Source organism: Vipera ursinii, assembly GCF_947247035.1.
Source record: "Vipera ursinii genome assembly, chromosome: 8".
Classification (NCBI taxonomy): domain Eukaryota; kingdom Metazoa; phylum Chordata; class Lepidosauria; order Squamata; family Viperidae; genus Vipera; species Vipera ursinii.
In genome coordinates, this window is record NC_139519.1 from 1,161,519 (window position 1) to 1,184,181 (window position 22,663).

The 22,663-nt window shown below is 47.0% G+C and overlaps 1 protein-coding gene across 1 annotated transcript; it reads right to left on the reverse strand.

Moving 5' to 3' along the window:
• Positions 1 to 177: 177 nt before the first annotated feature.
• Positions 178 to 21,869, reverse strand: NPC1L1 (NPC1 like intracellular cholesterol transporter 1). The gene is made up of 19 exons (XM_083368643.1): positions 21,637 to 21,869; positions 18,773 to 20,307; positions 17,945 to 18,045; positions 13,423 to 13,595; positions 10,127 to 10,255; positions 9,264 to 9,446; positions 8,941 to 9,055; positions 8,309 to 8,436; positions 8,070 to 8,210; positions 7,874 to 7,963; positions 7,251 to 7,441; positions 6,751 to 6,878; positions 6,487 to 6,616; positions 6,319 to 6,374; positions 6,012 to 6,162; positions 4,196 to 4,427; positions 2,246 to 2,359; positions 1,626 to 1,788; positions 178 to 669 (listed from the first exon to the last, which is right to left on the reverse strand). Exons 1-19 carry the CDS (start codon positions 21,829 to 21,831, stop codon positions 527 to 529), a joined length of 4,098 nt encoding a protein of 1,365 aa, XP_083224769.1. The 5' UTR covers positions 21,832 to 21,869; the 3' UTR covers positions 178 to 526.
• Between the last annotated feature and the right edge of the window lie 794 nt (positions 21,870 to 22,663).

Genomic DNA, 22,663 nt, shown 5'->3' on the forward strand with positions numbered 1-22,663 from the left:
GGGCATGAAGCCAGCTGGGTGGCTGGGCTGGCCTCTCGGGGCAAGCAGCTTCCAAAGATTTTGCCAAGAAAGCTACAAGACATCCATCAGGAATCTTACCTGATAGTACCTCATACACACACACATGCACACACAGAGACATGGTTTAGCATGTCATGTGAACCCAATGAGTTGTAGTTTTATTAAGTAATCTATTAGTAGTTTTATTAAGTAATCTATTGTTAAACCATGGCTTAGCACAATGTGTGTACTCGCGGCCAGCTGTAACTAACTCACTAACTTGCCTTTATCCAGGATTTGTTGATGGAAGTCACACAATTGGCTAGGATAACACAGCATTCTAAGCCACAGATAAGTTATCTAATGGCCCAACGTGATATGTGAAACTAGCTCCTTGCATGCTGCAATTGAAAGCAGGAAGGCCTTGGCCTCCCCTCACTGCTGCTGTTCCACTCTGCTCAGGCTGGCTGCCGACGGGGCTGGCCTCTTGCCAAAGCTTCTCTCCTGCAGACCGATGTGGAGGCTTCTAGAGGCCAGCTTTGCCCAGGTCACAACTTGGGGCTGTAGCAGGCTGTGATGCAGAGGTCTGGTCGATGTCAGGAGCTTCAGGGACGGATGGGGTGTTCATTCTTGGCTGCAGCTCTGGCCTTGCTTGACAGACCGAAGGCCCTGAGAAGAGAGCAGGGGAGTCAGGATGGAGCACAGAAGGATGCACCCGAGTGGGATGACGTCTCATCTCTCTGTAGGGCTCGGAGCTCCTGTGTTTTATTAATGCCCACAATCAGATTGAAGCTGCACAGGTGAGATCAAGGCCAGTTGAGCAGCAGCCTCCCACCTGTCCTCTTCAGCAGCATTTCTGTCAGCTCTTTGACAGACACCAGACGGACATCATCTAGAACTAGAACTAGAACTGCTTCTATTGCACCAACAGAATCCTGCAACTCTGAAATGTGCCTCCCCCCTCCCTCCCTCCTCCCTGCCTTTAACCTAAAGAGGAGGGTCAAATGTGAGCTGTTTTCTCACATTACATCCTGCAGATTTTCCCTTCCTCAAGGTTATTTGCACAGCCCATTATAGTTTACAGCTCTTGAACAAAAATATATTATGTCTTTCTCCTCATTTGCTAGAGAGTCACAGGCACCAAATAATGAAAGCGCTACAAGGAGGCGGAATGCTGCTGATAAAATAATACCTAATCCTAGGAGCAGTTTGTCAGAGGAAGCCCTTGGCAAAGGGCCATTTCCTTTCCAGGATAGGTTCAGGGCAGCCTTTTGGATTCTGGTCCCCTCCAGCCTTCCTTCAGGGAAGAAGCCCTCCCTGTGCCACACCCCATTCTTCAGCATGCATGCACGCACACACGCACACGAACATACACATACACACACAGAGCCATTGACTAGGAGGCATTTCTGTTTTTTACTGTAATGTGAAATGCAACCACACCTATAGCATGTTTCCTACTTCTGGTTTTTGAGCCAGGAGGAAAGTTCCAAATGGAAGACCAGGACAACAGACAGACCCTTTCAACAAGTCTGCAGAGGCAATTCATGGAGTGTGGAGAGCCTCCTTTGCTTTTATAGGGCAGAGAAGCCACAGGATCTGGGGAACAAGGAAGAGAAACATACCAAAGTAGCTGAGGATGACAGGCAGAAACACCAGGCCGTGCAGTGTTCCTAGGAGTGTGATGATGAGGTTCAGGCGGAAGAAGAAGAGTTGGATCACTTGAGCCTTGGCAAATGCCAGGACCAGAATGCCTGGCAAGTTGGTCATTGCCACACCAGCAAACACCTACAAGAAGGGGAAGGGCACTCAGACTGGTGGGGATCAGGGCTGCTCCTAGGAATCTCAAGGGAAGAAATTCCTTTGCCCTGGAGAACATTGGATTGGCAGACTTGAGATCACCCACCAGCACCACAGGTAATGGGAGCAACAGCTGACCCCATGGCTGCAAACTTGAGAAGTGAGAAGTGGTCATGCACAGCTAAGGCCAACCAGGCAATCGGAAAATAGCTGCTCCTTTGGGAAAGCTGCACTTGGCAGCTTCTGAAGCCTAAGCAATGTAGCCAGTGAACTGCAGGCAAGAGACCAACTGGGCTCAGAGCCTCAGAGTCCCTGGAGATGCCCAGAAGCAACAGCTATCGGAGCTGCTATCTCCAATCCCAGTGCCCACAATACGTGCCATTTGTGGCACACACATCCCTCCACCCCAGCTTATTTAGCCCCATTTTTGCCTCCTTCTCCTTACCGCACTTCCCATGTTGATTGTGGCTTCTCGGGAACGTTCTAGTTTGGTAGGTTGTTTGCTGATAGCAAATGAGTGGGTGATGTGGGAGACAAATTCCACAGAGATGCCCACTGCCTGCAGGAGAGTGGAGCAATTAGTAATGAAAGAACATCTGTTGCATATGCCATTGTTGTTTACCCATGCAAGAGTATTGCCAATCCTTTTTGTGGGAGAAGAGACAAAAAGGATCAGGGATTCTGCTATCGGAATTTTATTTCTTTCCAGCTTCAGAATGCAAATTCTGACTGAATGTTTGGAAAAAGCTTCTTCAGAGAAATAAATCTAACTCTACAGAAATGGTGGGTTCCCGTTCACTTGATAAGTTGAAGCAGAGGGTGGAAAGGAATGCCTGGCTCAACAATAACTCTGAGACAGATCTAGGACTCCTAGTGAATCACCACTTAAGTAGGAGCCAGCTATGTGCTGCAGCTGCCAAAAAAGCCAATCCAGTCCTTGGTTGCATCTACAGATGGATAGTATCAAAAGCACATGAAGTATTAGTATGACTTTTTGCTGCACTGGTAAGACCACACTTGGAATACCATGTCCAGTTTTGGTCACCATAATACAAAAAAGATGTTGAGTAGCTGAAAAGAGTGCAGAGGCTGCAACAAAGATGATTAGGGGACTAGATGATGAATTATATGATGAACAATTGCAGGAACTGGTATATCTAGTCTAATGAAGAGAAGGACTAAATGTGACATGTTAGCAATCTTCCAATATTTGATGGGCTGCCACAGAGACGAGTGCTTCAGCCTATTCTCCTAGTCACGTGATGGCAGGACAAAAAAAGTGGTGGATGGAAGCTTATCAAAGAGAGATTCAACCTAGAATTAAGGGAAAATTTTCCAACAGAACAATTAACCAATGAAACAGTTTGCCTCCAGAAGTTGTGGGTGCCCCATTGCTGGAGGCTTTTTAAAAAAGATTGGATATTCATTTGCCTGGAATGGTATAGGGCAGGGGTAGGCAACCTCGGCTCTTTTATGACTCATGGACTTCAACTCCCAGAATTCCTGAGTCAGCAGCTGACTCAGGAATTCTGGGAGTTGAAGTCCATGAGTCATAACAGAGCCAGGTTGCCTACCCCTGGTGTAGGGTCTCCTGCCTGAGCAGAAGTTGTACACTAGAAGACCACAACATTCCTTTCAATCCTCTTACTCTTGTCCTATTTCTGACATTTTGGCAGCAAAGGTACACACAAAAGTCAAGGCTAGAGGTTGGAAAAGCCCAAAGGGGCAACATTGTGCAGAGCAGAGAGGTACCAAGACAAAAGAAGAGGTGCAGTAAGTTTAGGGTAAAAGTAAAAAAATAATATGAAAGGAAAACCTAACTATTTCACCCTCTGTGTGAAAGACTGTGACTGAGGAAACCAAACAGGCCTGGAATTGGCTTAGCAGGAGCTGCTTAAGATCTCCCAGCAGCTGCAGATAAGGGAACATCCTTGAAGACAGAGAAGTGGAATCTTTGCAGAGTGTAAGAAAAGTGAAGTTCTGCCTCTTTGCAGCTCTGAGACAACAAAAAAGTCAAAAATCACGCATCGATTTGAGTGCTGCCTTTCCTGCACTGAAAGGGATCCCAGACAAAAAGCTTCCATAGAAAATAAAAACAGTTCCTAGAGTGAGTTTTTAAAAGGCGCCATTCTACGGATTTCATACGTTTGGGGAAACACTGATGCTGCTTCTATTCTCATCTCATTTTTGTGAGGTCGATTTCTCCCTCTGCACGCCTCCAGAAATCTCCAGTGAGAACCCTGGAAGAGGATACTCCAGAAAAGTACTAAGCACAACCAGTGCAGGCTGCTTATTTTCAAAGCTAGGCACATCTGGCAAGACTGGTCCCAGCATGCCGTTGGTGCCTGTTCCCTCCCCCCCCCCCCCCGCACACAGCCAGGAGAGATGGGCTTACTGTGACCAAGTTGATGAGGGAGACGGCATTGTAGGAGATTCCCCAAAGATTCATGGCACCCACAGTGTCCACAATAATCATGATGATGGTAAGCAGATTAATGAAGGCTGAGCGCAGGTCCAGGCCCAGCAGGATGTAACAGACTGCAAAGGTGGGCACCAGGCACAGGGCCAAGTTGATGATGCCAACGGTGGTGATAGTCAGGTACTGCTCATAAAACACATAGGTGATTCTGTGGAAAGAGAAGTGGTTCGTGGAAAAGCCCACCACCCTCCCTGAGAAGGGAGATTAGAGATCATCTAGTTTAACCCCTACCCAGTTCAACCACAATATTTATAGTGTCCTTGACAGATAGTTATCCTGTCTCTACTTAAACACCCCAGGGAAGGAAAGTCTAACAATTTTCAAGGCTGTTTCCTTTGGTTCAACATCAGAATCAGAATCAGGATAGAGCTGGAAGGGACCCTGGAGATCTTCTAGTCCATCCCCCTGCTCAAAAAGAAGTCCCAATATCTTTTCAGACAAGTGGCTGACCAATCTCTTCTTAAAAACCTCAAGTCATGAAGTGCCCATGTCTGAAGGCAAGCTGTTCCACTGGTTAATTGTCCTCACTGTTATGAAGTTTCTCCTTAATTCCAGGTTGCTTTTTTCTTTGGTCAGTTTCCATTCCTTGTTTCTTGTCTTGCCTTCTGGTGCTTTGGAAAATGAATTGACCCCCTCCTTACTGGAATTCTGCTATCATGTCCCCCTTAGTCCTTCTTTTCTTTAGACTGGCCATTCGCAAATCCTGCAACCATTCTTCATGTGCTTTAGTTTCAAGGCCTTTAATCATCTTAGTTGCTCTTCCTTGTACGTTTTCCAAACTTTTTCCCAGTGTTGAACAAATCTACTTCCTTATAATTTAAACCTATTGTTTCTTGTTATCTTTTGGAATAATTTTGACAACCCTCTGCATGACAGCCCTTCAGGGACCTTGGAGAGTTGTTATACATCCCCACAGTCTTCTCTACACTTCAGCTTTCCTCATATTCTTTGATCCTCTCTCCAGGCCCCTCTTGCATTGACTGCTCTCCTTTGCAGTATCTTTTCTTTTTCAAGACTGTTCTTACTGACCTCAACTTTTCTGTCTGAACTGCTATCTCAGAGTGTCAATATACCTCAAAGGAAGGGACTGAAATTGTCCAGATGTTGTGTGTCTGTCATCCTCAGCTGGATTATCTCTTATCTCAACCTGCATGGTTCTTATGAACTTCCATGCAAAACAGTGCATTGAGGTCAGTCCTTTGAGGTTGGCCAGGTCAGGAAACAGGCTCTACACAAAGTATCAATATTATTTTATTTACTTGCCTTTGTTTATATCATGACTTTATTATTTTTATCAAGAACTCAAGGCAGCGAACATACCTAATACTCCTTTCTCCTCCTATTTTCCTCACAATGACAACCCTGCGAGGTGGATTGGACTAAGAGAGAAAGAGCGATTTGCCCAAAGTCCAGTCTCCAGCATTCCTTCTCCAAGGCCTTGACTATGGCTCTCTGCCATTTGGCAACTCAGGGCCACTAAGCCTCAGGGCCTTTGCTCATCAGCCATGCCCATTTGCTGGTTCATGTCAGTAGAGGATCAGCTTTGGACTCTTCCAAGCAAAAACCAAGCCCAATCACGATTTCACAGCTGGGACAGGTAGCCCTCTTAAGGCAGCTTAAGAGTAGATGGCTTCTGGATCCTTCTTGCCCCATGGCGAGGGGCACTGCAGTCCTTTCCTTCCTCAGCTGCATCCCTCCCCATTCTGCCAGGTTTCTCCTTCCTGCAACCTACGTGTATGGGAAGACCTGGAAGTTTGGATCAGTGCCGGGGACTTCCCTCAAAGTAGCCGTAATATTAGCTGCCAGCTGCCGCATCGCCTTCAGCGCTGCCGTGTGCTGCTGAGAGTTCCTCAGGGGTGTGTGGTAGGCCATGAACCGGGAAGCTGTTGGGGACAAGAGAAGTGTTGTTCCATCCCCACCCCAGTCTTCCTCCAGAAATCACAGTCCCACCTCCAAAATTAGGCAGGATGACATAAAACTCAGGACTATTTGCTGCTGGCCCACATTGATAGTGCCTTCCTTCGATGTGGTCTACTCACCCAAGATCTGCCCATCAGAACCCAGCCGCACCGATGTGTCATAAGCTCCACGGCCCCTGTAGAGGGAGGAAGGGATGAATGCGACAGGAAGGCTGATGTTCCTCTGGACTGCATGGGCAAATGGTGCCAAATGGAAACAGACACGCAAGCCATGTTTGTGGCACTCACCCCTTGGGACAATTGAGGTTGGGTATGTCATGGAGGAACCAGGGCAGAAATTTGTTGAACTCTTCTGGGTTTGGCCGGAGGGTGCCTTGCAAGCTGCCCATGCATTTGGTGAGAGAGCAGGAAAAGGAGTCTACCAAAAGGAGACAAACTCTTGGACATTGCCCAGAGCCCCCCACACATTTTGCCACCTGCCCTGAGATGAGGTCAACTTTTGGTTTGTCCAATCCTGCCAGTTCCCGCCTCTCCCCATGCAGAGTTCCTTACTGATGGTTGAGGGACAGAACTTGCCCTTGTCAGGGCCAAAACTGTAAATGCGGCAACATTGGGATAAGGGGTTCAACCAGTCAATGAAGTCATCTACCCAGGAAGAAGCAGGAATGGCCAGAAAGTACCTGAAAGCACAAAGATAACTGAGGTCAGGACTGAGGGAAGGGCAGCCTCGACAGAAGCCTTAGCCAGCCTTAAACATCTGAGGTGCTTTTGATGCCTGAGTTTTAATCGATGCCACTCCAGTCTCAGCCAAAGTGTTGAGTCTGGGACATGCTGGGCAATCACAAATGTGACTGAGCAGCTTTCTACAGCTCTTGTCCTTACAGGCACATGTTTAAAAGCCATAAGGTAGCCATGCTGTTACTTTGGCTTCAAACACTATTAGTATCTTTCATATGGAAAATTGAAAACAAAGTGTATTTTTTAGTAGAGGGAAGGCAAGCATAATACAAAAAGTTTAATTTTGAGTTGAAAGCAGCTTCAAAGTGGCTTACTTCTCGGGGAACTTGGTGGCCATTTGGATCTTCTGCATCATGGAGTTATTATTACACCCAGAACTGGAACAGATGCCGTTCATTCCAGGCACCGTGGAGTAGTTGTAGCCACCAGTGGCAACAAAGAAAGTTGGGGCGCCCACCATAAAATATTGGTTGAAAAACTGGAAGAACTGCAGCATGTAGGAGTCCTGAAACAGCAAAGAAAAGAAAGGAAAAGTTTAGCCACCCCTTGGCCACATCATTTGCCTTTCTGAACATTTTCCAGAAATGCAGGATTGGTCAGAGAATGCCATTTCGTGGAATGGCTTCCTTTTTCTCCATCAGTCAGGAGAGAGTTTAGCTGACTGTTCTACTGCCTGAACAAATGGTAGAAGGAAGATTAATGTAAAAATGCACTGAAATTCTATGTTTAACTGGTGAGTTGGTTGGTTTGCTTAGAATAAGATGTATGGCTTCATTCATTTCTCACTTAACTTTCTGCATCAGCCATAAACCATCCCAGGTATTGGTGCTTAAAATAATTGAGAAGGAAGGCAGATTTTCTCAGGACAGGCCTCAGACAAGGGCAGGGGTGAACCGAGCCTCTCCTGCTGCTGGATCGGCCACTGTCCTCTGCTCACCTGGGGTACTGCCAGTTCTTGCTCCAAACCCACATCAATGTGGAACGTCAGGTAGATGCCAGCACAGAAAACCAGGGCGAAGAGCAGCACCTAGAGATGGGAGAAAGTGCCAGAAGGAAAGCTGGGAGGTGGCTCCCTGTTCTGCTCATACCCCTCGACCCCCTTCCAAGCCATCCCGCCCAGGCAGGGCACTCACCACCAGAGCCCGGACTATGCTGCTGCCGAGCAAGGCTGGCGTGTAGATCTTGCGCATGAATGTGCGGAGGAGCCCCTCATATGGCTTCATGGGGTCACACTCAGCCAGGTGGAGGCAGCAGCAGAGATCAGCCCGAGAGGCCTGTGGGCAGAGGGACGGAGAGCTCATGGCTGGCTCTGCAGTAAAGACGCCCCCAGGAGCAGCTCAGCCCACCCCTTATGCCCTGCAACCGGCCTGACCTTCTGTCTGCGGATATCGAGGGACATCAACGCCACAAAGAGTGACATCTGGAGCAGGAAGACGAAGAAGACTGCCAGGGCTGCGGAGAGGGCAAAAGTCTGGACCGCAGGCATGGGAGTCAGGGCCCCTGGAAAGCCAGAGAAAGCGATACAATGGAAGGGATCACATGTGGGGCTCAGGTCAGATGAGGAGGCCCCAGCGTTCAGGACATTTAGTTTTACTTAGTTATCTTCAATGCAATGAGCATGAACTTGGACAGACTCTAGGACACAGGAGGGCCTGGCATGTCTTTGGGGTTGCAAAGAGGTGGACACAACTTAGCAGCTGACAACAACAACAACAACTTATCTTCAGTCTGGCTAGTTTTGCGTAATTTGGCTATTGATTTTTTTCAGCCTATAATAGTACCCTATTTCCTGAGTTAAACCTAATATACTGAAATACACATTTTTAAGAATGGCATTCACGTGTCACAGAGAGCATCCTCCCAATGCTCCATCCACTTTGCCTGCAAGGTCTCCCCCCCAAAAGCCAGTCAAGGCTGCCAGGGGGTCATCAGCTATCCAGGGGAAATAGAATCTCTGGGCCAGGATGTGGGAGAGCTGCCTGAGCTGCCTTCAGCTTCACTCACCCAGGAAGAAGCAGATGACTTCAGAGAGGCTGCACAGGAGCATGCTGGGGGCAACCTTGCCCAAAGTGCGACCAAGGTGCTGCTCTGGGGTCTCCCCAGGCGCTGGCTGGGATTGCTGCAATGGCAGGGGAGGGGGGGTGAGAAAGACTGCCTGAGCGGCCACTCCAGCCTCAGCTGGGCAACACATACCCAGATTCAGTCTGGTCCAACAAGAGTGGTCCATTTCCATTGCTCCATTTCTCCTCCACACCCCAATTCAAAACGGGAGCTTTGGCTTGTTTTGGACAAGCCCCCCATCTTGGGGGATGGGGAGGCACTCGCACCTGGTGTCCCAACACAAAGATGAAGATATTATCAGCACCAACTGCCAACACCAGAAAGGGCACCACTTCAATAATGATGAGGGACGAGGGCAGCCCTACAAAGCTGTAGAAGCCCAAAGACGACAGCACAGCCCCCAGCACCACCACGATGCCTCCCAGAGCAAGAGTCACCTTGGCGTCCACCTGAAAAGAAGAGGGTGAGGGAAAGCCACAGCCCAGCAGAGATACAGGCCCACCTTTTCCTCCCCCAAATGGCCCGAAGGGCATAAGTGGGCATTAAGGAGGGAAATCCCCGAGGGGTCCCCACAGACTGGGGGAGCAACACACGAGCCGAAACCTCCCCTCCTTTGGGGTCAGGAAGAAACCCCTTTTCAGCCTGCCTGGGTAAATTAGACAGGAAACCGACTAGATAGGCGAATTCTGCTTTATCCTAAGGCTACTTTAACAGAATCTTGCAAGTCTGAAAGACTTCCTGCCTCCACTTTTAGCCACTTGATCCATTAGGCGGGTTTCTTCCTCTGGCTGTTAAGCCACTGGGGGTTCCTCCGTCGCTTGCTGATTGTTCCATGGACAGCATCTCTTTCCTTTCTCTTCCCCACAGGTCATCCACACACATTCCATTACAGTCAGAGGAAACCAGCCCCAGGAGAATTGTGAACTCTGGCCCAGTCAATTGTTTGTACCCCCAGAATTGTGCTGGATGGAAATCACACTGAAATGGGACAGCTAACAACAAATGGAGGCAACTGAGGCAGAGGCAACAGCTGTCTCCTTAATCAAATCATTTAGAAATAGCAGGATCCAGTGTGTGTGTGTGTGTGTGTGCGCGCACACATGCCTGTCTTTCTGTCTTTCCATCCTACCAAGATTTTCCTGCAGCTGGAGTATTCTCCGAGGGCCACCGTGATGTATATGAAGATCACCAGATAGCTGACAGCAAAGATGGGGAGGTCTTCCCACGTGGTTCTGCTCACTTCATCCTCGAGAGAGCGCTGCAGTTGTGGGAACAGAAGGAAAGTTGAATTGGCTCCAGTGGGAAAATCAGATAGCAATAGACCAAGTTAGCTCAGCATTTGTAACTTTACACATCCACTTTTAGCTTTTCTTATCATTCTTGGTTGGTTCTGAATAAATGAAAATCAACTGCAAATGGAAGGGAATCTTTAATGTCAACAAAATTATCTGCACAATCAAAGAAACAGTATTTCAAAGCAGGCTTCCCATAACTATTTCTTTAGGTTAGTATCAGGCTGGGGTTACATTCTTGCAATCTGCTAACCTTGGCTAGTTCTGAGCCTTATTTAATTTTTTATGATGTGTTTGCTCTGCAAAAACAATCTATTTGGTTCATTTATGTATTTTGAAAACCTAGAAAATGAGTTCAAAGATACCAACTTAAATATTCTGTGTGAAAAACTAAAAAGAGTTGTTTAAATGAACTTCATTTTGTTTCTGTTGCTTTGTCCACAAAAAGAGTAAGTAACAAACTTCTAAAATTAAAATGCCTGCATTCTTCCAATCTTTGTTGGCAAAAGTACCCCAGAAAGAAGATGGGGGATTTGATGAGCTGGCATCAAAATGACCTCCCTGAAATTCTTGGATGCCAACTAGCAAGAACTGGCCAGGTCTTTCTTGTTCTCTTAGCACAGAGCTATTAAGCCAAGGCTAAATATGGTCCTGGATCCAGACAGCTTAAGCTATACTGATTTCCCAAATAAGCTCCGAGGACATTGCTACCGCTTCTCTCTGTGGGGAAATGGTTGACCCCAAGCTCTACAGTTTATTGGGGGCTAACAGAAGAAGCCACCTGTATTGGGCAGCCTAAACTGCCACTTTATATGTTTTCAGGTATTGCCATTCAATGCCCTCTGGAAAGGGGGGGGACAAAACTTCTTGGCACCTGGAGAAGCGGCAGCCCAAAGCTTCTCCCCCTACTTGTCTCACTAGGAAGGAAAGACAAGAAGCAACGGATGGAAACTAATCAAGGAGAGAAGCAACCTAAAACTAAAGAAATTTCCTAACTGAACAATTAACCGATGGAACAGCTTGCTGTCAGAAGTCACTGGAGGTTTTCAAAAAGAGACTGGATAACCATTTGTCTGCAATAGTAATGGGTCTTCTGCTCGAGCAGGGGGTTGGACTAGAACACCTCCGAGGTCCCTTCTAATGCTATTATTCCGTGTTCTACGAAGGTTGAAAAAGAAACAACTGTGGCCATAGCCTAAAAATGAATCAAGCAGAGAAGACAAATGCCAGGAATCTCAGGAAGATCCCCATTAAAAGGGATAAGGAGGAATCAAAGGGGCTGCCAAGGAACATCAGCAGGCAACAGACCACCGAGGCTGGCTTTGGAGTGCAAGGAACCCCACCCACTCGCACTTGGGATCCACAAGAAGGCCTTGGCAGGAGTGGGGGGGTATAAAAGGAGTCTTCATGCTCTTGGAGTCCAGCTTTGGCAGCTTTCCTTTCTCCAGCAAGTGCCCGGCTAGCCTAGTGGAGCAGGAGCAGACAGACAGGGGGTGAAGGGAGAGCAATTTCCTTCTTCCATGGGAAAAGCTGTGCTGTGCCTTCAATTTGGTAAATTTCTGCATGTTCAGTTAAAAACCTGAGCATCTCAGTGGTCATTTGAAAGCGACAGGCCAGTACTCTTGACTGTCGACCAGGGCTGGCAAGCTGGTTGGGGGTGGGGGTGGTATGCAGAATCTGCAAACCTGAACAGGCTGCCAGGTGGAGCCAGGGGCTGTAAGTCACATGTGGGACTTGCCACAAAGGAAAACCTGGGGCAGGAGGGCTTGACTAGGGCCAGTTCTCCAATCCCCCCAAGGGATGGTCGGGGCTCAGAAATGTGAACTTTCAAACTGCAGAAAACATCCTGCACTCTTGACTTGCTCCTAGTGCAGTAGAGGGCAAGTCAAAATAATATTTTTCTTATTACTCTGTTTCCAACAACCATAAAAATCCTAAAGAAACTTAAAAAATCCTTGTTAAAAATGGTTTGTTCTCTTCCAGTATAACTTGGAGAGCCAGTTGACATGGCAGACCAGAAGGCTGTGAGTTCTAGTCCTGCCTAAGGCAGAAGCAGCCAGCTGCATGTCTCTGGGCTAGACCTTTCCTCTATTCCAGGAAGAAAATCTTGCCCTGGAAACTGTGGCAGTTGCCAGAAGTCAAGGCTGATTCAAAGAGACACACCAACCCTCCAAAGCAAATCTTGATTGCAATAACTCCATCTACATAATTAGCTTTTATTTGAACACTCTGAAAAGGAAACCAGAACATCTTTCTTAAAATCCAGTGACAGACTTTGAAATAATCTTTTGCTTGCACAACTCAGGGTGGAGCAAAATCTTAAGCTAGCAAGAGCAGTGGTCCCCAACCTTTCCGGCTTTGCAGACCAGCCTGTGTGTGCGTGTGTGGGAGGGGTTATGACTGCTCATGCAAATGGAGCTGTGCACGCACACTCACTTGTGCAGCCCAATTGTGAATGGGCTGTGGCCTAGTACTAGGCTGTGGTTCAGGGATTGGGGACCCCTGAGCCAGAGGACTTTTTCTTTTTGTCCCCTCAGTGTGGGAAAGACTGGGCCCACCAAGACCCATATCAAAGACGGTCAAATTATGATGTATCACTGAAATACATTTGCCCGAAGAGCTTTTTCTGCTTCTGCTGCCTCTCTGGGAGCCAGGAAGTTGGTTTGATTGCTGAAAGCAGCTTTCCCCACGCATGACAAAAGGTGGAGGCAGGTAGGTAACTGGAGGTTCTGTTGACATTTGTCCCAGCATCACCATGTGTGCAACAGGCACGGGTCATTTTAAAAGCGTAGAGGGAGCCTTCAGGACCTCCTAAAATGCAGCTAAGTAACAGTTTCTAATGTGAGTAGTTTTATCATTTTATTATGGATTTTATGCTGTTTATTTTTGATTGGGAACTGCCCAGAGGTGGTCATAAGGTGGGCAGCTACATCAATGGTTCAAATAAAACCATAGATAATATATGTGCCTTTCCCAAGGAATTCTACTGTATTCAGAACCTGGAATTGTGCCAGCACTGAGACACTTTTCGCCCCGGTCTCCCTTACTGGCTTCCCAGGGCTGAAAATCCAGTCTGAATCCCTACAGCTGGATTCAGACTACCAAGCAGGAGAGGGACAGTGGCACTCATTACCTCTGCCATGTAGGCGATGGCATATGTCTCGGTGTGATTTTTCTGAAATTCCTGTACCACCTTTAGGAAATGCTTCTCCCACAACAGCACAAAGTCAGAACGTGGGTCACTGGAGAGAAAGTTGTTCAAGGAGAAGGTGAGGATGAGAGCTTCTGCTTCGGAGTACTCCAACCCTGCCAAGCATAGAGAAAAGTCACCAAATGCCGGAGAGGCAGACGCACCTTCTCATTACAACGAATGCTTCCAATGGAGTCCCCAGGCCAGTGAGGACAAGGGCCCCACCCACCCCCAAGAGGAAGCCCAAAGAGGCCCAGATTGGGCCCTGGGTTCTAGCTGGTCCTGTTAGAAAATGGCTGGTGGGAAATACATGGACCAGATTATTCTGGACTCCCATTTCTCATCAGAATAAGTTGCAAACTCTACTTTAGCCCTGATTCTAAAAAAGCTACTTTTCAGCCTTTCAGGATTCTAATTCACACAAAAAGACCTCACAGCCCTTATTAGTGGTTAAGCTCAGAATTAGTGATGGACCACAAACGTCACACCTTGTCACAGAAAACAACAGTCGTTGTGTGATCCATGTGAAAACTTTAAAGCCACTGTCTCTATTTCTGCTTTTCCTTATTTTCCTCCCTGCCCAAATGCAATGAAATACACTGACAAGCATTCCTTTTTTTTCTGTTTGACCAGCTGCTGCGTTGCCATCTGTTTCTGCTTCCCATCCTGTCCAGTTTTCATATTTTTTTAACAATGTAAGAATAAGAATACAAGGGACGCGGTGGCTCAGTGGGTTAGGACGCTGAGCTTGTCGATCAGATGGTTGGCAGTTTGACAGGTCAAATCTCGAGTGCCGCATAACAGAGTGAGTGCCTGTTACTCGTCCCAGCTTCTGCCCACCTAGCAGTTCGAAAGCACGTAAAAATGCAAGTAGAAAAATAGGGACCACTATGGTGGGAAGGTAACAGCGTTCCGTGCACCTTTGGCGTCTAGTCATGCTGGCCAAATTACCACGGAGACATCCTCAGACAAGCGCTAGCTCTTCGGCTTTGAAACGGAGATGAGCACCGGCCCCTAGAGTCGGAAAAGACTAGCACGCATGTGCGGGGGAACCTTTACCTTTACCTTTAGAATAAGAATAGAATAGAGCTGGAAGGGACCTTGGACCTCTAGTCCAGCCCCCCCACTTGAGCCGGAGAGCCTATTCCATCTTGTCCAGCCTCTTCTTGAAAACTTCCAGGGATGGAGCACCCACAATCTCTGGGGGCAAAGCTGTTGTTGCCAAGAAAAATCTTCAGCCTCTTGTACAGGGAGTCCTCGACTTACGACCCCACAACTGAGTCCAAAATTTATGTTGCTGAGTGAGACCTTCGTTATGTGGTTTTTGCCCCATTTTACAATTTTTCTTGCTACAGTTGTTAAGGGAATCACTGCAGGTGTTATGTTAATAACATGGTCGTTAAGTGAATCTGGCCTCCCCATTGACTTTGCTTGTCAGAAGATCGCTAAAGGGGACCACACGACCCCAGGATGCCACAACTGCCATAAACCTGAGTCAGCCGCCAAGTGTCTCAACCTTGACCATGTGACCATGGAGATGGTCATAAGTGTGAAAAATGGTTATAAAGTCACCCCCTTCACCTCTCTTGTAACTTTGAATGGTCATCAAATAAACTGTTGTAAGTCAAAGACTAGACTGCAGTTGCAGGTAGTCCTTGATTTACAACTATTCATTCAGTGACCAACTGAAGCCAACAAAGGCACTGAAAACAGTGGCTGAATGACCATCTCTCACACCTCGACTGTTGCGGCATTCTCACAGTCAAATTTGTTTTGCTCTAAATCTTAAACATTAAGATTTCTTTCTGAACTGCTGATAAATCTTTTCTCTGTCTCTGCTGCTAATAACCTGTGGCACTTATACTGCACTGACTTTTCTGTAAGAACCCGAGATTCATTGCAAATTCATTGTGATAAAATTCTCCAACTGGGTATGAGTGGTCCTTTCTTTCTACACATATACTTTCTAGAAAAGCATATTTTTAATCATTTTTTCTCCCATTGCTGCTGTTTCATATCTCCATAGGCAGATGGCCAGTGGGTTCTTTCTCACAACTGTGTTAGTGCATTCTGAAAAATAGATAGATACCAGTTGCACCACTCCTGCAATTGAGCATCGCTGCACCTTGGCAAACTAGTCCTGCAGTGCCATCTGGGACCTACCATAACAGTGGCAGGATGGGAGGGCTTTGTCCCACTTCTCCCAGGTCAACCAGATGGGAAACGCAACCCGATGAGCTAATTCTACTTTACTGTAAAGTTACATTAACAAACTTTGCAAGTCTGAAAGTACAGATCTCCCACCTTCTCTTTTCTCAGTCTGATCCTTGAGAGTTAGGGTCGTTCCTAAGTTCCTTTTTCTGCCAACTAAGGTCAGGGGGCTCCTCCTCTTCTTGCTGATGTTCCCTTGGCCGCATCTTTTCCTCTTGTGTCCCAAGGACCTTCCCATGTGCCATTAGACTTGGGCCTTTCCTTCTAACTTCATCCCACCCCTTTCCCATGCCTCATTCGTTGGCCAGTCACCCAGATTTTAGGGAGTGGGGAATACAAAACAGAAGAATCCCAGTTAGAGCTCTTCTAGTTAAAAAGTGAGCTTTCTCTGCATGACCCTGCTTCTTTCTACACCACGGTTCTCCAAAATCATCAGTATTGATCCCCGAAGGCTGATGGGTGGTGATATTATTATGTATACTAGCTGCCAGTTCTTTAGCTGATGTTGGTCTTCATACACATCAAGTTTTTCCCAAGAACCTAGGATGTCATGGCTGGCCGTGTAGATAGTCAGATATTGCAATTGAACTTAGCATTTTTATCCAGCTACTGAGACCTTCTGAAGGACCTGGGATAGGCAGATATTGTTAGATGGTATAAAGCACGGGTGTCAAACTCACTGTGTCATGTTGTTTTGACATATTGCAACTTTTTTTGCATTGATGGAGCTGGGGTGGGCGCAGCCTCTGCACGATGCAACTGGCCCGCAGGCCAGCATTTTGACACCCCAGGTATAAAGGGTATAGCTGCAGGATATAGGCTGTTCTGAGTAAAGTTGCAATTGATTGAGAATGATTTTTGTCAATGCCAATGGTTGCTCCAGATGTTTTGGGAAAGCACCCAAGGGGCCTATGACTATTGATGCTACTTTACTTTCTTTTGCCACCATTGTTCTATTTGCAGGTCTTTGTATTTTGTGATTTTCTCCAGTTCTTTATCTTCTATTTTGTTGCATCCTATTACTATTATTAGTTGTAATACTATCAGTTTAAGTATTATTCATTACATTATTTACATATAATAAACATTTAGGGATCAATGAACAATCTGAACCACCATTATGGGGTCAATGAGCTGAAGAGTTTGGGGACCCTTATTCTATACCTTTCAAACACCTCACTGATAGATCAATTGTGGAGAAATAAAATAAAAATCATTACCACTATTATCCTTAGAGGACTATCATTCTTCTGGAAAATTAATATTTCTGGAAAAATGAGGCTTGAAAGCCAGCAACCTCCTCACACTTAGAAATATATTCATATTCTATATATCTCATAACAATCCTATGGGTTTAAAAATACATCCGGAAAGCACTATATGATGCCAAATAAAATTTTAGCTAAACTTCATTATTGGAGGAAAACTATGATGAGGTAGAATCTATCCAACAGAATATCCCCTTCCTTTCCCCATCAGTAGCAGTTCAATTAAGCAAATATCCTGGGGCCAGCATGCCAAGAGAACCATTTCAACCTGAGGTACAACCATCTATCAGGAAATTGATAGACTACAATTAAAATACAATACCATAAGGCTGAGATGGGGGAGGAAGAAATCTTCCTCTGTCAAGAGTTCACTGAATTCCTTGGATGATGATTTGTGAATGAAAGGTGGGGAACTTTCAATGGGAAGAAAGGGCATGAATGCAATAAACACAACAAACGATGCTCAGGTAGAGGTCCATGCAGGTCCTCATTTTTTAATCCTCTTCCATATTACATTGGCTCAAAGATCTCACCAAGAGTTTTTTGGCCAAAGTCCCAGGAAATTCTGGACAAGAAGATGCTCCCAAATCTCCTTATGCCTTATCTTATGGTTTCTCTTTTTAGCAAAGATGTGACTTTAGCTTATGTGCAAAGATTTTGAAGATAATCCTGAACTGAGAAATGTCAAAGCACATCTTTATATGTATTTCAGCAGTTATAGATTTCTTAATTCAAATCTAAAGAAGGCACAGCTGAGACCTCAAGAAACAGAAAAATAACTAGAAAGCAATGCCAGCTCAAGGAAATCCACTGCCAGAGCCCGATGATGACATGGACCTTCCTGCCACAGCTGGTTCACTGAGTTTATCAATGATTCCATTCCAGCTGACCTCACTCTCTTCCCCTGACTAAACATTGGGAATGACGTGAGAGAGATGGCCACTGCTGTCTGGACTTAGCACCTGGGAGGGAGTAGGCTCTCCTACCTGAGTAACCACCTACAGCCAGGAAGGGGAACACAGGGGCTCCATAGTCTGCCATACAGCTCAGCTTGAGCTCCGTGATATCTTGAAAAGAGGCTGGAGAGCTAAGATAAGAGCAAAGAAGAGAAGAACACACGTTGTAAGATGGGGGTGTGGTGGGAGAAGGGAAGAGCTTTCCCTTGCAGATGTGGGAGAAAGAACAGCCCAACAGCCCCATTAACCAAGAAAACACCTTACATGGAACACCTGCAATGACTCTGCAGGCTTTAAACAAGGAAGCGGAGGGGGGTAGAAGAGGCAGGACCAGCCAGTGTCTGTGCTTATTGGTCAGGCTCCCCATACTGTCAGTTGCAAAGTCCCCCCAAAAAGTGGGCAGCAGCCTGTCACCTTCAGTCCTGCTTCCCAATCACCAGGACCCAACCAAGGGTGGGCCACTCATCTGTTCCATTCAATTTAGGCTAGCTTCGGAGGTGCCAAGAGCAGGTGGGTGGAGGGGCAGCCACCCAGTTTAAAAAAGTCCAGCCCATCCCTATCCTGGTGCCACGCCTGGAACGACATAGGGCCAAGGAAGGCAAGGGGCACACTCCCAAAGCAGACAAGGCCGGTTGCTGGCGCACAAGAGGCAGCAGCAGGACTGGCATAGAAGACAGCAACTTTAAACTGACATTCTTGTGCCAATTCAGAGATGGGCGGAGAAGACGAATGAATGGATGGCAATGAAAAGGAAACAATGTCACCAAAACATGGCACCAGCATTTCCTTCCACCTGCTACCCTGAAACAAATTCACCCCCCTCACACATAGAAGGAGGCTTCCCAAATGCACACTCACTGGATGCAGTAAAGGAAGTGGTCTCTCCAGTCAACTGTGCCATTCTTCTTCCCCACAGTCTGATTGGCTTTCATGTCCAGGAGGGTGTGATTGTTCTGGAAGAACTGCAAAAGGCTGTTAACACAGCAGTCCGAGAGACTGGCATTCTGGGGATTCAGAGGTGCATAGCAAATGTCCTGCAAGGTGATGTTCTGATGATGCTTTTCAGACCAGATCTTCAAGTCCTGCAGTTTGATCTGCAAGTTCATCAGGTCCAATAGCACCTCTTTAGAGAGGACCCCACTAAAGTTCTTTTTGCCCCAAAAAAGAGAATCATAAATGTGGCTTGAGCGGTTCTTGGCTGTCAGGATGATTTGGTTGGTCCGGAAGAAGGGTCCAAAGTGCTTCTCGTAGAGTGCTTTTTCCTGCCGGGCCTGGCTGTCAGGAAAGGCCCAGAGCTCCAGAGGGTCCGTGGTGAGTTGCATCCAGATCATTCCACTAGAAAGTCCTGCCACAATGGCTAGAGAAATGATCATGACTTTGATGGGATTAGAGGCTACCCATGTGCCCCAACTGCTGAAGGCCTCAACTAAGAAATCATACATGGCCTGACTCACCTTCTCAGAGGCAGTCAACTTAGTCATGACATCCTCTCTGTTGTGTCCCTTTTGCTTCTCAGATGAGGGATGCCTTTGCCATAGCAGCAAGGCCATAAATGATAATGCAACAACACCAAAGAGAAGAACACAAACAAACAGGACTCCATCCATGCTCCCCACTTTGAAGGGCTGATATTCAGAAGGAGGAAGCTGGATGGCCGGACACGACTGTTCACAGTCCGAGCAGGAGCACTTTGTGCTATTATTTACAGCCTCACTGCATTTCCAGACTGTTTCATTGAGTGGCAAAATCTTTCTCTCCTCAGTTGCCCAGTCCCCTGGTTTCAGCTGGAAGGAGATGGCCATGGGGGCCAACCCATTGCTTGTATCACCTTGGAAATCTAACCATCGCTGAGTGTTGCATGCAGCTGCCCCGTACTTGCCACACATGGCACTCGTGACATAATCTCCAGTGGCTGGCATCCTGACTCCCTGGCATGACTGAAAGACTCCCTCAGCAAACTGCTGGTTGTAGTAACACTGAAACTCCAGCACGCCCTTCACCGGAACGTTCAAGATGGTGTGATTGAAGTACCGGGTGACGTTGATGAACAGGCTCTGGTCTGGGCTGCAGATGTTTTGGCAGTGGATGTTGGAAAAGTTCTCCGTGCAGGCTGGGCAGCGAGACAGAATGGCCCGGGTCAGCGAAAAGCTGATCTCCATGGAGCGTAACTGCTCTTGCGAGCAGCAGGCGTAGGTGCTGGTGGCTCCCTTGAACAGCATCGGGCAGATCTTCTTCAGGAGGTCAAGGTGGGGCCCATGGAGCAGCCGGGCTGGGGTGTTGGAAAGGCAGGGCACCGTGCGCTCGATGAGCCCGGGCCCAGCTTCAGGATTCTTACCACAGTCGCCATAGGTGGCGCAGTATCCTGCCTGATGGATTTCGGTCAAAGCAGCAGCCTAGAAAGCAGAGACCCCAGAGAGGCAGGGAAAACTCGTTACTCCCATGGCTGTCGAGGGGGGCATATTTGCGCAGCTGGGAGGGGCCAAGGAGAGGTCCCTCTGCCCCAATAGGTTGCAAAAGGAACAGAAGATAGGACTGCAGATATGACCAGCCTGGGATCAAAGCAAGGACCTTTTCCCCTTAGCAAGCAGGGCTTCTTCCTCTTCAGAAGTTCAAAAATTAAAGAATGGAGCACATGGAACATTAACTGCTAGATTTTTTTGGTAAGTCTTAGAATCAGGGGTTGCTGTCTTTCATTTCCCTCTCCCCCAGATCTTCAATGTTTTATTTCGCCTTTTTCTTCTCACAACTAAGAAAGAATCAGAAAATGGAGCCCTTTCCATATTGCATTAGGTTCTTAAGGAGGGATGGGCAAACCACAGCCCGGGGTTGGATGCAGCCTCCCAAATCCTCTTTTTGTTGTCCTTGGAACCATCTTTAAATATGATGACTTAAAACTGATTTCCTGGCATTTTGAGGTGAAAATATTAATTAAATTTGTATACTCATTTCGCAACTATATGAAAACTGTGGGATTAGCCTTAAATAGAAATGTAACATCTGAAAAACAATTTTCCTCAGGTTTGCCACCAAATTCTCTTCCCCCCCCCATATTAAGTGCAGCCGCTGGCAGACAATAGTTTGCCCTCTCCTACTTTAAAGGAAAAGCAGAGGATGGTGGCCACATATCCACTTGGAGAACATGACTAGTAGTTATCCCCTATTCCCACCCAGGCTGCCAGCCAGCCGTGCCCTTTCCAGAAGATGCCATTCATCTTCTGTGGCAGGAGCAAAGCTGAAAACCTTGTTTTACTGGTCTTTGTTCCCAGAAACGGGAAGAATCACGCCAGCCTTTGCTTCTTCATCCCAGAAGGCCAGTTTCCAGTATGGCTCTGGCTTACTGAGACTTTAGCCTGCCGTCTACTTGAAATGGACCGTGAAAGGCTGGCCTCATAACTTGGAACAGCTTGTCTATGACTGGACAATCATGGGACAATCTCCTGTTGAATGAACTTAAAGATTATTATCTTAAACTTTTTGTGTGTACAAATCTCCAGTTGCCCAAAACTACTGATGTATCAGTTTAGGGAAGCCTTAAGCAGGAAGTGGTACTTTGCAGATAAATTGAGCCCGATTGATGTGCCCCTCCCTTCAAAGGACTGAGGGAGGGCCTTATAGTTGGGGGGCCTTATAGTTGGGGGCACCAGGTCTTTCAAAAGCATACCTTGCTACTAAATCCCTCCAACCCATAGCCTCCACTGCTGCCATCATCACTGCTCACTGACCTCAGTCATCAAGTCCAGACTGGCGCTGAGCACCACTAAGGCAAACAGGACCATCTGCAGCATCCTGGCAAGTCTGGGCTGCCGGCAGGGCTCCTCAGAGAAAAGGGAGCGCCAAGGTGCACGCTCACTCTTCATCCACTTTCCAGATACCACACACCAATCAGGCAGCACCAGCGCCATATCCTGGTTTATCATTTACCTGGAGATAACATTGGGGTTCTTTCTATGCTGGGTTAGTCCCCACCTACTCCCCCCCACCCCCGGCTTATTTGGGATGTTGGCTTTGACCCAGCTGGGAATCTGAGGTGTGCCTAAGCAGCAAGCATTGTTTTGACCGAAAGAAGGGATCGATGGGGGCAGTTGCCTTAACCCTACTGCCAGATACCTGAAGTCTATAAACGTACACCCAGGCTTCCTCATATACTGGGTCCACCTTATCATAGCATAAGCAAGGGCTGAGACTGCCTCATTATCAATCTTTCAATTGGAGCTTTTTCGGCCTGATGAATAGAATTGAAACAAGAAGTGAAATCCATTCCCAAGGCATAATACTGTGTTGGAAAAGGGCACAAAGTTCTTTTACAAGTCCCAGAGAGTACCTGCCTATTTCTTTTTAAAAAGAAATTGCTCATCTATATATCTGCAATCTTACACATTCTTAACAGTCATTTTTGCCTCTGTAGTTTCCTCCATGACATGAGCAGAGCACTTGGTGGAAAGTTGCAACTCCTGTAGAAATTTAGCAAATGCAAAAACGAACTTGATGGTTCAAGGTGTCTTGGTGGATTAGAGGTACAACTCAGGCCAGCACTGCAATGCAACTGCCCAAACCCCCAAAGCACCCCTGGGCTGCATCCAAATAATATAATGTCAAGTTCAAGGGAACCTTTTATTTGGCTTTTATAGCCTTGGTGCAGAAGCTTTAGAAACGGGGGAAATGGCTTGGCTTTCACCAAGTCAAGCAGCCCCAACAGCTGAAGGAAGCAAGAGGAGAGGGGAAAGCCTCAGTCGGGCCCTATTCTATTAG